The sequence below is a fragment of the Drosophila guanche genome, unplaced genomic scaffold (genome assembly GCF_900245975.1).
Source record: "Drosophila guanche unplaced genomic scaffold, DGUA_6, whole genome shotgun sequence".
NCBI classification, from domain to species: domain Eukaryota; kingdom Metazoa; phylum Arthropoda; class Insecta; order Diptera; family Drosophilidae; genus Drosophila; species Drosophila guanche.
The window spans coordinates 5,854,645-5,869,412 of NW_022995749.1; the positions used below are offsets into that span (position 1 = coordinate 5,854,645).

Here is a 14,768-nt window from a genome sequence, read left to right on the forward strand (position 1 = left end):
GCGCGCATAAATTAGTTGCCACATCTGTGGATCTGTGTCTGTGGTTTGTACCACCGGAAATGAAGCATTAATCTCACAAGAAAAATTACAACTAAAGCCCGAATTTGTCAAGCCAAAAGCATCAACTATTCATCCATTCATTCAGTCGCTCCGCTCCGCTCCGCTCGTTCATTCATTCATGAATGAAAATTGAAAAACTACATGGCCCTAGAGTGGGCCTCGACACAACACATACACAGAGACAGACTCTAGGCCTTTGTCCGTTTGCTTGTTTATAAATAGAAGTAAATTAATAACATAAGTACCTAATCCAATCAATCAAACGGGGTAAATCACACAGCCAGAGACCAGAGACCAGAGACCAGAGACCAGAGACTCCCAAAACGCCAAAAGCCCCAAACCCAAAAGGCAACTCAAACAACAGTCCCAGAAGAGGTACAACAACAACAGTCACAGAGAGGCACAACAATCGTTGGAAGGAACAACAACAACCACTGTGACGGACTGACTACAAGATAAAAACATCAACGGCAACAGCCACAACAATCACAACCAGCCACAACAACAGGCAGGCAGGCACACAGCAACAGCCAACAGTCACAGCAGTCGTCTGTCTGTCCGTAAAGTTTTTAGCTGTAACAAAAATCGGATATGCCCATCCCTAAAAAAAGCTCAAGCAGACATCTAAAAAATTATTAAAGGAAAAACAACAGATTTAGAAGAGATCTCTGAATGCCCTTAAGGTTGCGATTGGAATTGAGAAATAGTAGAACAAAATAATAAAAATATAATTAATAAACTAGCACAAGAAAATTGCTAAAAAACTGCAAATATTTATACGAAAGAGTAAACAAATTACAGGTTTTAGATAATAAAAACTTTCAGACAATAGTGGTAAATGGTAACAAAAAATCTGAATTTTATAATAGAAAACAAAATAAAATAAAATGGTTTACTACTAATAATTACCACTTATAACAAGAAATAGAAAGATAACATAAATAAATAAAAAAAATGACTGGACTGAAACAAGAATAATACTGAGATCTTTATCGCATAGCTAAAGGATGTAGTTTCACTCTCAAACCAAAGAATATTTTTGTAAGAACTCTTGTAATCCAAATGTTCTGTGCTTTCTGTTGGAGTATTATTAATATTTTGAAGGCAACTAGAAATTATAAGAGTAGTCTTTTCCTCTACATTTTCTGCTCGATCTGCTTCCATCTCTGTTCCTGCTGCAGCCTTTTAGTTTTCCGTCTCTGTTCCAGCTACAGCCTTTAAGTGTTCCATCTCTGTTCCTGCCACACTCTTCTGTCTTCTATCTTCAGTGCTGCTTTCTACTACAGCCGAGTATCGTTCTATATGAAGGCTGATGTTTCAGTTGATGGTTGATGCTGTCGCCTGGCGACATTTGCGGAACTGGAACCAACATCGTTCCCTGTCTCTCCGTTTGCTTTCGTTATGTTCTTCAGTCTTCAGTCCAGTTTCAAGCTTGATCTCTTTGGATTCTGCTGAGATGCTGTCGCTCTGGCTCTGACTCTGAATCTGGCTGCTGTTGCCTTCACGCCCTCACCAACTCCCCCCCTTGGTCGGATCTCAGTTGGGTTCGGATCACGGGTCTGTGGAGGTCTGCAGGTCTGTGGCTCTGCAGGTCTGGAGGTCTGGTGGCCAATCCTTATTTTTTTTTTATTCAGTCTCTTGCGGGTCTCGCGCTGTGGCTCTTTTTATGAATATGAATGGCTTAGCACGCGCCTTTTAAGCCACCAGCTGAGATGACTTGTGGCTTTTCAATTTCTTGTGTTGTGTTGTTGCGCGTTTTGCTCTTTTACTTGTCTGTTCCCTCCTCCTGCTTCCTCCCTCTCCCTCACTCACTCTCTCTCTCTGCTCTATACGTAAGATGTCTCGTAGTGTCTCTTGTATTGATCAACGTTTTTTTTTTCATATACACTTTTAAGGGGTGTATTTTAATATTTGGTAAAGAAGCGACAGTTGTAGTCTGTCCGAAATAGTCTTAGAAATATTTCGTGCAATTGCAAAGAATTTTTTTCAGAGAATTGTCACTGCATTTTTACTTTTCTTATAGTTTTTCTTAACACAAAATATTTAAAGGACAATCTAAAGCTTCTATCACTAGGAAAAATCATCTTTATCAGCTCTGTTTTCATTTGTTATTCATTTTAAGATCATAGACCTTTTATTTTGCATATAAAACAAATAAACCAAAAATATTCCTTAACTTTTTCTGCAGTTTTAAAGCTTTTTCCAAAGTTGTCCCTAAAAAACTCAATTTTTAAGTGTATTTGCAGCTTCGTTCACCGAAGCCTATAACTCTTTCTGGCTTTTTCCTACATTTTTTGTATGAATTATTGAGTACTTGACGATCTCTGGGTCTCCCTGTCTCTCCGTCCCTCTGCCTCTGCATCTCTGGGCCACTCTGCCTCACCGTCTCTAGGTCTCAGCCTCCATCTCTGGGTCCCCTCACTCCCCTCTTGGGCTTTAGCGTAATGACTGAGCGCAATTTCTTTTCTTACATTTTTTTCTGCTGTACTTGAGTTTCTTTTTTGTTGTTAAAAAGATAAACGTATCTAACGGATTGGCGGCACACTATATAAAATGTAAAAATACTTTCATAGGGTATGCGCCAATCGAGTTAAGTTTTTTTTGTGATTTGTGCAACCGGAAATGAGTAATCAAAGATTATGCGCGATTATTAGCGAATATATTCGATATTTTCGATCATTTTCGGTTTGGGGAGCAATCACAACATTGATTGATGATTGATGAGGCTAAAACGGTAGACAGATGTACCTCTGAGATATCTCTGGCTGGAAATTTGATTCTATTGCCATAACTCCTTCTGTATAAAGAAAACTCACTGTCAAATATGAACGAAAATCCACTAAAAACGAAAATTATGAAGCAGGTGGAAAAATGTCTCAACGATTTATGTAGCTTTTCCTATGGAAAACAGCTCTCTGTTCGTGTGGTATCGCTTACTCGTATCGATTTTCTTTGGCCGCAAAAGTGAACTTCAATCAAGTAATGACCAGGTTTGATGATGCCCCAACGATTTCTAGGTAACATGAGTAATGCCAGATATAGATACAGATCAGTAGCCAGTAGACAATAAAAGCCACAGACCCAGACATAGCTTAGGCACACACATTGCCCATTAAAAATTGAGAGAGACAGCGAAAGAAAGACGAGAGCCGGCCCCCATTTCGATTCTGAGTCGTTCCACACAAGCCCTTCCTTCTAATTGGCGCGTCCCCGTAAAAAAGTAGAAAAAAGCTCTGCTACAAGTCTCAAAGTGGGGCATAAAACTCGACATTTTATGTAATGTGTTCATTAGAGAGAGAGCCGATGAGGCGATACCACAGCCGCCCCAATACGCCAGCTCTTCGCTGAAGCCCTCTCCAGTTCCTCTGGGCGTTTGTGTCTCTGAATAATTGATCCAATAACACAGCAGGCCGTTGATTTTTTACAATCGTGCAATAAAATTTACAATCGTTGATCGATATTGATCGCAAATTAGTTATTAATCAAGGGCCCCCCATCGCACTCAGCCAATTCCCTTTGTCTTTGGTTAGAGAATTTCCTCAACGTGTGGTTTTTGGTCTTTGTTGTGTTTTTATGTCTATGCGAAAAAGCGTTTATTTCTTAATTTGCATACTTACAACATAGAAATACAAATTTAAGGAATTTTTATGTGGCATGTAAACGTTTTTCTGGCGTTTTGGGTTTTTTGGTAAATTCCCCACCGAAACAAAAATTAACGATTGAAAAACCTTTTGGACATGGCTCATAAAAATTAGGTTTTTGGTTTTTTGGTTGGAAACCCATCAAAAATGGTAAATGCTACACAAATGAGGATCGTTTTTTTGGAAAGGCAGGCAGCATCTGATTCGTGTTTTGATGACATCTATATATCTTGGAAACGTTTTACAGGGTAGCAAAAGGTGTATGTAAAGCTTGAAGGCCTTAAAAATAATTATAGATTATAATTTAAGTTTTTTTTTGAGCAGAAAAAAGTCTCTCAAGACTCTTTTTCCTCATCTAAAGCATCCGAAATTGCAATCCATTTATTCAGTTTCCTTTAAATATTACTTTAACCCATTGCCAGGGCATCATCAAGTCTACCCACAGTTTTCATTATTTAATTTCATTCCCAAATTAGTCCAAGAATCAGAAAGGCAGCACATTTGATTGCAGTTTTTAGGTGTAAATGGCAATTAGCCTCAAGAGCAGATCAACCAGGAGGGAAGGAAGGCCCCTCCAGGGAACTGCTATCGTAAAAGCCTCAAGGGGGACTGCAAAAGTAAAGACCACGAGGGGAACTGCTAAAGCTAAGGCCTCGGGAGCCTGTAAAATGCAGGCCTCTTCCAATCCAAGTGCCCGCGTCTTACAGGGCAACATTGTCACCCAGTCTTAATGCCTGTCATCTCTACGGCTGACAGTTGGACATAAATGCCACACGCAGACGCCTGCTAGACAATCTTCCTTACCCCCATTCTCATCAGCAAATGACTCTGAGACTGTGGGGGCCGCCGGAGTCCGGTTTTTGTTGCCTCTACGTTTGTGTTCCTTGCTAGAACTTTGCGTCCGCTTTGGTTGCTTGGGCACATAAAATCCATAGAACTATGCGCTTACAGTTGCTATCGTTATTATTATTATTGAATGTTGTGTTCTTTTCGGCATAAACTCAAGCAATTGAATGCCCAACAGCCAGCAGTCATTCGATTCATAAACGCGGGGTTAACATTCCAACAGCACACAAGCTCAGAAATTGAGTGCATAAATCAAAACTTAACGAGTGTGGCAGGAGGCACCAGAAATGTCAGTAGATACAACGTGATTGATAACAAAAATGATTGAAGTGCAGTGGCAAAAGATGTGTGATTAAGTCTCATAAAAAAATGGCCAAAAATATGCCAAAAATTAAGGTTCAATGACCGGAAAGAGTGTCCTTAAAGTAGGTAGATTTTGGCAATAATAATTCAGAAAATTTCTCTGGTAAAATATTCAAATTTCTGCCTTAATAATCTCCCATCAATCCCATTCTAGTTTTCTCAATTTGAACAAGAACATCCCACAAGCAAAGACATAATTCCTAAGACATTAAAATCCAACCCCTTTCCTCGACTCACCTCCCTCAGAGACACACTTCTTCGGGCCAGCCACTCATTTCGTTTGGAGCGCTGGCTCCTCGGACAGTAGCTCAAAATGCTTAATGCAGGTGGTAGCCCTGGGGGCCCGTCAAATTACCGGGCATGGCCCCAGCCGAGCAAGCGAGCCCCTGCTAATAAAGCCGTAAAATTAAACGCCAACAGGCCGTGCCACAGAGCCACAGTGGCCAGGCATCCAGCCACCAAGTGGCCTCAGTGATAAACGCCCCAGAGATGTTTTGAATTGTTTATTTGCGTGCAAATAATTGCAGCCTCGAATGCCCAGTGAGAGGATTCTCTGGCTGATTGGCTGCGCATTGTAATCAGCTTTTGCACCCCTCCCCACACTAACCGTCAATCGCAAACGAGCTGCACCACCTCTTGCCGCTGATGAATGGCAACTTGTGGGGCAGCAGCAGCAGCAGAGTCATGGGGAGGCGTCAATTGGCCAATACTAATGAGCCGCTAATGAGAAAGCATCGTTGCAGGTCCCTCAAAACAGAAGAAAGGGAACTTAAGGACTTTTTATGAGTGATTAGGAAATAAAGAGAAAGCTTTAAATCGATACAAAAATTCCATAACACAGCGAAAGAGTCTCCATTTAATTTATTAATATAAAAATATATTAGAGAGGGCATTAAGCTTCCGTTTCTCTGCCAGAATCCTCAATCCCATCAAGCAGTTAGGAAATCCACAACTATTAAAATGGGCGTTACCTCAACAAAATAATTAAAATATTTACACAAATGCCAGCAAAAAGAAGTAGGCAGAAAAATGTACCAGAGACAGACAAAAAAACTACTTCCCGACATTTAAACGAGTTCAAAGCAAAAAGCTATAGAAAAAAACGGCAAATGTAAACGCCCCAAAATGCGGGCAAGTCAGGCAGGCCAAAACTATCTGTATCTGTGGCTACGTATCTATGTTTTCTGCTGTTGTATCTGTAGCTATGTTTCCTCTGTTGTAGCTGAAGCTCTATGTTGGCCCACCCGACGAGGCCATAAATGTTTTGTATTTGTGTTTCGCCTTTTGTACAAAAGAAAACAGAGAGAAATAATAAAATGTTTATCACTTGTTCAGTGCTTAGATCTCTCATTTATTCGCAAATATTTCCTATAAAATGGTGGAACGCAACACCGCCCCTCAAAACCCGCTTACGACATCATTAGCGAAACATTTGTCGCCTGTATGCAGAGATCCCCCCATAGCTAATCTCATCTAAATCTCTGGGATGTGGCCACCCAATGGCAAGTGTCCAAAGTGTCAGGATTTGCAACAGCCACAAAAAAAAAACCTAAAGCCGAGACAAAAATTTAATTAACTTGCGTCAAAAGCTGTTGAAAATATTAATAAAACATTTCAATTTTCATATTTTTTGTTGTAACTAGTTTGAAGTTTTGGTGGAACTTGTTTTTGTTTTATTTTTTTTTTTGGGAGCGCTTCCCAATCGCTTTATTGATGCCAAAGCAAAATGTTTTGGAAACAAAAGCCCAAGATATGAGTGCCATAAATAAGAACCCAAACAGCTTCTTGGCTCATTAGCAGAGAGCAGCGAGAAAAAGGGAGGGAGAGTCTTGGTGAACCAGCAGCAGCTAGAAAAGCAGCTGGAAAGTGGTCTGACGATCGACCCCATGCCTGGGTTGCCATAAAACAAAATCCGTTTGAAATGAAAACATATCCATGGCTCGTTAGTTGCTTGATCGCAGCAGGGTGGTAAAAGCAATCCAATTGCCATTAGAACGATGTCCAGAATTTGTGGTGGAAAATCAAGTAAGAATCCAACTATTTTCTGAATGTTTTTCAATGCTTCTAGCTTCCCATTCGTAGCCCTCAGCAGTCTAAACAAAAAAACCCTTAACACAGTAGTAAATCATATATTTTTCACTCACTAAATTAATGTCAAAATATACACAAAAATCAACCACAAATATGCCTGCAAAAATTAAATCAAAGTTCACGAAAAGTGACTCCAGTGATCCAACCGCCAGCGAGTCATCAATGGAGGCACAGGAACTCGCAGAAGTTCAGACAATTATCAAAAAGTTGGATGTTAGCAAGCAGGTGATTCTTGGCAGAGTGTACAAGAATGTGCCCGATGCGTGTAATGCCATTTGGAAGAGTGAATACAATTGTCTGGATCTGCAGAAAATGGAGCTCAAGTTGCGTGGCTCGGATCTGCAGACATTTTTACAAAAAATGTATGCGGACTTTCGTGGCGCACACTTTCGCTGTCAGCAGCTGCAGGATGAGCTGAATATCCTGGATCAGGCGGGCATCAGGGAGCTGCCGAACGTCAAGCGCTGTGAGATTACATGGGGCACTGCCATGCAGCGTAGAACCACCACCTTCCCCCAGTGGCCATTTCATGCGTTGCCTGCGCTGATGCGGAATCTCCGCCGTCTGGAGATTCATTCGCCGCTGGAGGTGTGCTTCATTGAGGGGTTCAAGCAGCTGCAGGAGCTGCGTTTCCATGGCGAAGTGGAGACCTGGGTACTCAAGGGCATTCTAGCGAGTGGTCTGCCTCTGAGACTGTTGCATTTTTTGGGCTCCCACTCACCCGATATCAAGGGCATCTCGCAGTGTCAGCAGATGCAAAATCTAATGATCAATCAATCCGTATTTCTGGCCAACAAAGAGGAGATTTTCTGTCTACCAAAATTGCAGATTTTGGAAATTAAAAAGCTCTCTGAATGCAAGGATATGATGAAGAATTTAAGGCACGTTATACAAGAGCGTGAGGAATATTTGCGAATATTTCGCTTGAATTGCAGTTTCATAAACAGCGCCCAAGAGCTAATACCACTGGAGCTGCATCGCTGTCCCTATATGGATGGCCTGGAGCTGATCGATTGTAATTTTGGCAATCAGGAAATGTTAAGTTTGGGCCTGCCTGTGACCCATAAACATGCCGTGTTCTGCCACTGTTCGAACCTGCTGGATGACCATGTTTTGGACTTCATTCAGGCCAACTCAAAGTTAAGGCAACTTGTGTTTATCCACTGCCCTAGCTTGACAGAGGAACTGCTGTCTAAAATCTACAAATTGCGGCGGCATGAAAAGAAATCGTATCCTTTGAAAATCAAGTTCAAGGGCTCTCCCGACATTTGGGAGGCATATAAAAAGAATGTGAGGAAACTCTCATTTAACGCAGGTTTCTTTTTATAACTCATAAACCTTTTTTCTTATAGTTTCGCAGCTTTTGGTCGGACCGCGTGGATGTGCTGCAAGTGGAGCGCTTCAAAAAGGACTACAGCCCATTGCAGCATGTTCAGTTTTTATTCAGGGAACCACCCAGTCCCGGGACGCCTGCCAAATAATCCATAAAAAACATTTGAGATCTCCTTTCTTTATGGAATAAAGAAGCTTCTTAGCCTGCGCCTTTGGGGTATCATTTATCTTAAGTCTATCAGGTGGCATATCGATAGCAAACCAGTCTGGGACGGACTTTTCTTCTTGCTAATTGGCCGCCTGCCATGTGGCGATTTGTCATAGTCACCGACTCCACGCATGCGCCATGCCACACCACACCATGCCACGAAACGCACTACCCCGTAAGCCACACACGCAACACACAGAGCTCTACACGATTTTCAACAACAAAATTTGTCATATGTGACGATGGCCACGGACGGACTTGGACAATATGTCCAAAATAAAAAGCGGCGTGGCGTCTAGGCTGCATTTCGGTTTGGCTTTTTTTTTTTTTTGGGCATTTTGTCAGTTCTATCCCGCCGCGGCGGAATGCCAAACAAATTTGTGAACATGATGCAGTTTACAGCTCCATGGTTACGTCTATCGTTGGGTCGGTCGTCTATTTGCTGGGGGGCCCACCCATTGTTATAATTATTGGGCGCCCATGTGCAAGTGACAATTTAACTCTGGTTCTCTCTGAGTTGGCATTTGTGGAGCACGACGACGACGCGTTGCGTTGCGTTGCGTCGGTAAACAAGCGACATGTGTGTTGAAAGTTGTTCAAAGACAACAACAAAATATGGGAGTAGTGATCGAAGAGCGGCAATAAATTAATTGTTGTGAAACGACTGGAAATTCAATCTTGTGAGTCTTTTCATCGATTCCTATCGAAGTATTTACGATAATTCGATAAGTCTACCAGCGGCAAGGGAGTGTTAAGTAACGTAAAAAGTTTCCAATGAGAAATCTCTCCATATCAAAATCTTTAATAACTTTTGCGACCTCTACAGCCCTCATTCTATCAGTCGGGTGGGGCAGGCGCACTCCCCTTTGCTGTTCCCTGAGCTCGCCTTGGCCACTAATTCGTTTTCACACTTTTCATATATCGGACAGGTCGGGAATGGCTGGCGGCGCATTGGCAGCGCCTAATTTCATACGCCAGTCTTAGATCCCCTCCCCAACCTCACCATGCCTACCGTCACTCCTTGTGGCCAGCCAGCTAATATTTATATTTGCCCTGCATTTCTCACTCGGGCGATTGCAAGCGATTTGATAAGCAAATGGAAATGCAGTTCGCAGTCAGCAGCAGGAGGAGGAAGAGGCAAGGAGAGGAAACAGAGGAGAAGCCAAGTCGCAGACGATGGCGGCGAAAGGTGCAAATAAATAATTTGCAGTAGCCGCGACGGCTGGCCGGCCACCAGGCGGCGACCACTAGACGACCCACTGTTTGGCCTACCTCTTGTAGCTGGTACTCGTACGAGTACAACCTCATGGCAAACGGAAAGCGACGGCCAGACAAATATTTTATTGCAAATTTGCTGATATTGGACGACAGGCGGGCCACTGGAGCAGTTTGTACTGCCGCTGCTGTAGCAGTTGTCCGGCTGTTTTGCATATTACATTTATTTTATTGAATATAGGAATAGATTTAGTTTGATATGCGAGTGGGGATTGTAAAGTAATAGAATATTACTTTCAAAAATCCTTAAGCCCGCTTTTGCTACTAGTTCTCGCACTTTACAGCACCGTTTGACAATCGATCAGTGACTTATCCAAGATCTAGTACTTTACAGCACCATTTAACAATAAATACCACCCACGCATTTTGCCAAAAGAAAATACCAAAAATGTGCAAAGATTTGACCCCACTAAACGGGTCTTTCTCCTCCCATTTGGGTGTGTGTGTCTGTGTAACTTGCATATCTCCCCTCTCACTTGCACATACACTTTTCTAACTTGCATTGTATTACGGGTTCCTTACACTTGCAGCTTCTATGTGTGTCCCACTCTCTCCACCGCTCTCACGACCGGAGCCACATAATTGCCATGACGCGATGTGGAAGGAGGCCCCAGCGGGCGATGAATTATTAATTGCCGTTGATTTGCATTGAGATTTCTTTTTGGCCGGGCGGAGATCATTACTGGGGGTACTACTAGCACCAGCTAATCTCGGTCAGCATTTTGCGGGCCCGCATAACTGCAAGCCAAGTGTAAACATAATAATCAACGGGCATTATATGCCGCCGATATATGGCGATCAGTGTATGCGCTTTGGCCGGCTCAAAATGGCCGCCGGTCACGTTGCACAGCCCCACAATTGACACCTGAGAGCGCTGCCCGGGCCTATCATTGTTGGCTGCTGCTGCTGCTGCTTCTGCAGCGCCGCAATAATTGTTATTTATGCACTTGCATTTAGCTGTGCCGGCTGCCATGCCCCCCCTGGCAGAGGCGTAACGCGAGCAATTTGCAGATTACATAAGAGTTTAGGCTCTCCTAATTGTGAGAGCGAGGTGCAGGGGGAGGGTGATTATTATATTTGTGTTGGTTCTTTTGGCACACATTTATTGAGGTTATGTTTAGTTCTAGGCCTAATTACGCGCACGAATGTTTCAAGATGGCCGTCGAATTCACTCGCGAAAGCATTCGAAATATGTAAACCAACAAATCCAGCGAGGGGACATTCAGGGGCACACACGCGCTTAAGTTCAACTCGACTACTGTGCTGGGGAGACAACGAATGCCGGCAGGGGGGGTCCTCTTGCCATCTCTCATTTGTGATCCCTGGAATTTTGACTGGGGGATAAAGGCAAAGACGAAAAGCCTTTGTGGCTCGCCTCGGCAACCACTTAAACTCGCTTAACGCTGTTCGCTTGTCAAAATTGCAGCAGCCACTGTGTGCCCCCCTGCCGCCCCCACCCACGACCGGACGAAGACGACGACGCGACCGCAAGTAAGAAGCCACAAGAGAGATGACGCAGTCGAAAAGGCTCCTTCTCAGCTGTGGCCAAGTGAATTAACCCTTTTACTTTGCGCGCAAACACACACACGCACACACACTCGCCGGCAAAAGGCAATGGGCAATCCAGTGGCGGCCACAAACTGCAGAATGAGGCAGACCCAGAAGCTGATTTGTATTTTCCTTTGCTGCCTGTAAAGGTTTCTGTGTGTGTTTGACCAAGATTATTTTACCCTCAAGGAAAAATATTAGAATAAGAATATATTTCAACTAAAACGGCGGGACTCACAGGTCAGTGGCATTAGTGCAATAAGACAATACCAAAAGTATAATTGGTATTTAATTAGGAAATGTAAAAAAAAAGTAGCATTGAACGTTGTGCAGCACTGTTTTGGTGTCAACAACCGTTGCAGGCATAACATTGAGAATTGTACAAAAAATATAAAGAAATTACTTAATTAAGATTTCCTGTTGCAGATATCGATGATGGGGAGAACTCAATACAGTAGCTAAGCCTTGGCATACTAACATTTTGGCGCTACATGTTATGGACGTGTTGTGTTTGTACGTATATTTAAATGCTTACTCGACACTTGAGCTGAAGCACGGTGGAGAATTGCGCGTAAATTCGTTGCGGTCTCTCGCGTCATCAACATAATCGCCGTCAACAGCAGTCAACAGCATCAAACTGCCAAGAAAATGTTGCTACTGTTTCCAGCAAACCACGACAACGGCAGCGGCACTTGGAGACAGAAGCACCAGAAGCAGGCAGCAAATGTGAAGTGGTTTTTTTTTTATGATGAGCACTTTCCAACTGCGACCGAGACTGAGACGAGACGGACTCACACAACACAAAAGCGTGTCGTGTCGTGTCGTGCCTTGTCGGACCCTGTCAAACATTCTGTGCGAGATCTGTCAGAAGGAGTGCCCCCAGTGCCCTGCCATAACGATGCGGCCCGTACTGTTCCTGTTCTATACCGTCGAGACGGTGGTCAACATGATGCTGATGGGCTACCATATACGCGGTTTCATGTCGCTCGATCTAAGCTTCCTGTCACCAATGGACCAAACGCCATACTACTTCTATACGGCCACGTTCTATATCTTTACCGTGCTCAATATATTTTCCAGCATTAATGTGTGCACCGGGCACAAATCGGTGCTGCTGGAGGAGATCCTACGCACCCTGGCGGGCTGCATATTGTATATGATTATCTCGCTGATGACGCTAAAGGATGTGGAGAATGATTTCCATATGATGTACCTGGGCATAGGTGATCCCCATATGCCCGAGAAGCCTGTCCATCCCTTCTTTGCGTATCTACGCGCACAGGCAGTGTGCTCATTGGTCTGCAGCATCATTTACCTGCTGCACTGTCTCATCGTTATTGACGTAATGCTGTCGTACAAGGATGCTGACTATCAAATCTATGACACATCCGATGATTCAGACGAGGATATGGACTACATACCCGTGCGCCTGTACTTCTGTGGCGTCTACATACAGGAGCGACTCGAACGTTATCGCTGGTTTCGCGACTTCTCCAATGGTGGGCGCATCAACATCTAATTTGGGGTTTGTGTATCCTTCTATTTGGTGTCCTTTTAGCGCACTTTTTAACATGCTTTACTTCTGCTTGCAGGCGATGCTTATGACGCGGAATATTGACGGCAATGTGTCAGCCACAGATTCCCACCCAGCTGTGAGTATTCGGAAACCTTGAGGCGGCGTGTGCCCTGCCAGCACTGTCAGAAGTTTATTTCTAAAAGTTTTTCTACAATGCGGCCGGTATTATTCCTGTTTTATACCGCCGAAACGGTGGTCAACATGATGCTGATGGGCTTTCATATACGCGGCTTCATGTCACAGGATCTGAGCTTTCTGCCCGTGTTGGATCAAGTGACGCACTACTTCTACACAATCACGCTGTATATCTACACGGTGCTGACAATCTTTGCCAGCATTAATGTGTGCACTGGCAACAAGGCCAGCATAATGGAGGAGATCCTGCGCACCCTCACCGGCTGCGTTTTGTATGTGATCATCTCGCTGATGACGCTGAAGGATGCCGAAATGGACTTTCACATGATGTACATTGGCATGGGAGATCCCAAGATGCCGGAGCGGCCTGTGCATCCATTCTTTGAGTATCTACGCTCGCAGGCGGTGGCCGCGTTGGTCTGCAGCATCATCTATCTGCTGCACTGCCTCATTGTCGTGGATGTGCTGCTCTCGAATGAGGAGTACTCTGATGGGGAATATGATTCTGATTACGATGAGGACGACGACATAGACTATATGCCCGTGCGTTTGTATGTGTTTGGTGAGGCGCTGCAGGAGCGTCTCGAGCGTTATCGTTGGTTCCGTGAATTCTCACACGATCGCCGCATGACCATCTAATGGTTGGACTCCCAAAAACACATTTACATTCAGTTCTGTGTGTGTTTTCTTTGCTCTAATTAAAGCTTGATTTCCTGCCTCTTTGCCTCCTCTGACGTCAGCGTGTAAGCAACAGTTTTGAGAGCGCCCGAGTGCTGTGCTCCATTGACGACAATGTGTCACAGCTAAGCAGCTGTGTGGCCTGGGTGCCCGTGCTCTAGCCATTGCGCATGTCCTACGCCGCTCAACCAACCAAGGAATAAATCAATAATTGATGGGGTAAAGCGGCAGTCAAGAGCAAGGTGAACGCTGGGTGCGGTGCCTGACTGCCTGACTGCCTGCCTGCCTGCCTGCCTGCCTGCTTGCTGCTTTCATTCATAAAACTAAGCGTTCACTTTCCTTTGGTTCGCCCTGCTCTTGACTTTCTCAAGGCTATTTTTAACGCATGCCAAGAAGCGACTGCCGACTGCCGGCTGCCGGCCGGATATTGAAGCTTCTTATTTGGTTCTTCTCTCTTTGTGGCTCTACCACAAAACTACGAGTATTGACCCAAGTCAACACACACATTTGATATGCAATCAGCCTACACCATCAAATGTTTGCCAGTAAGTTTTGCCAAAAGTTGTTTGCACCGCTTGGAAATTCTTATTTAAGCGCGGAGGGAACATGATGTAAGGCTGTAGATATAAGAAAAGGAATTTATGTTGGCTCTGTGTTAGTTAAGTTTAAAGTTTATGTGGGAAAGACTGAACCTGTTAGCTAAAGGATGTCCAGAAAATATTTAAGTCTTACTTTTAAGAATGTTTTGCATTGCTGCAGGCATTGTGGCAGCTTAAACGTAGGCTAAGAGCTATATTTGTGTTCATTATAACAAAGTTCTGGAGTGCTGGAATGTGTATACAAAAGTATTTAAGCCGTGCTTAAAAAATGCATAAAGAAATGTGTTAGAAGCCAAATTACACTCTAATTTAAAGCTGTAGATCCAAGAAAGGAACTTTTATTGATTTTTGCTGTGATTTTTTTGATTAAGTTTATAACAAACCAAAACCCAAATATAGAAGCTAAAAGGTGACTA

General features: G+C 43.6%; 3 protein-coding genes across 3 annotated transcripts; all 3 read left to right on the top strand.

Annotated features, from left to right (window-relative positions):
- The first annotated feature begins 7,062 nt into the window (after positions 1 to 7,062).
- On the top strand, positions 7,063 to 8,587 carry LOC117585019. The gene is made up of 2 exons (XM_034274260.1): positions 7,063 to 8,291; positions 8,354 to 8,587. The coding sequence occupies exons 1-2, from the start codon at positions 7,095 to 7,097 to the stop codon at positions 8,480 to 8,482; spliced, it is 1,326 nt and encodes a 441-aa protein (XP_034130151.1). The 5' UTR covers positions 7,063 to 7,094; the 3' UTR covers positions 8,483 to 8,587.
- Positions 8,588 to 11,775: 3,188 nt separating this feature from the next.
- Positions 11,776 to 13,012, top strand: LOC117585039. The gene is made up of 2 exons (XM_034274295.1): positions 11,776 to 12,889; positions 12,957 to 13,012. Exon 1 carries the CDS (start codon positions 12,110 to 12,112, stop codon positions 12,881 to 12,883), a length of 774 nt encoding a protein of 257 aa, XP_034130186.1. The 5' UTR covers positions 11,776 to 12,109; the 3' UTR covers positions 12,884 to 12,889; positions 12,957 to 13,012.
- Positions 13,002 to 14,664, top strand: LOC117585041. The gene has a single exon (XM_034274296.1). The coding sequence runs from the start codon at positions 13,094 to 13,096 to the stop codon at positions 13,712 to 13,714; it is 621 nt and encodes a 206-aa protein (XP_034130187.1). The 5' UTR covers positions 13,002 to 13,093; the 3' UTR covers positions 13,715 to 14,664.
- Positions 14,665 to 14,768: the final 104 nt, after the last annotated feature.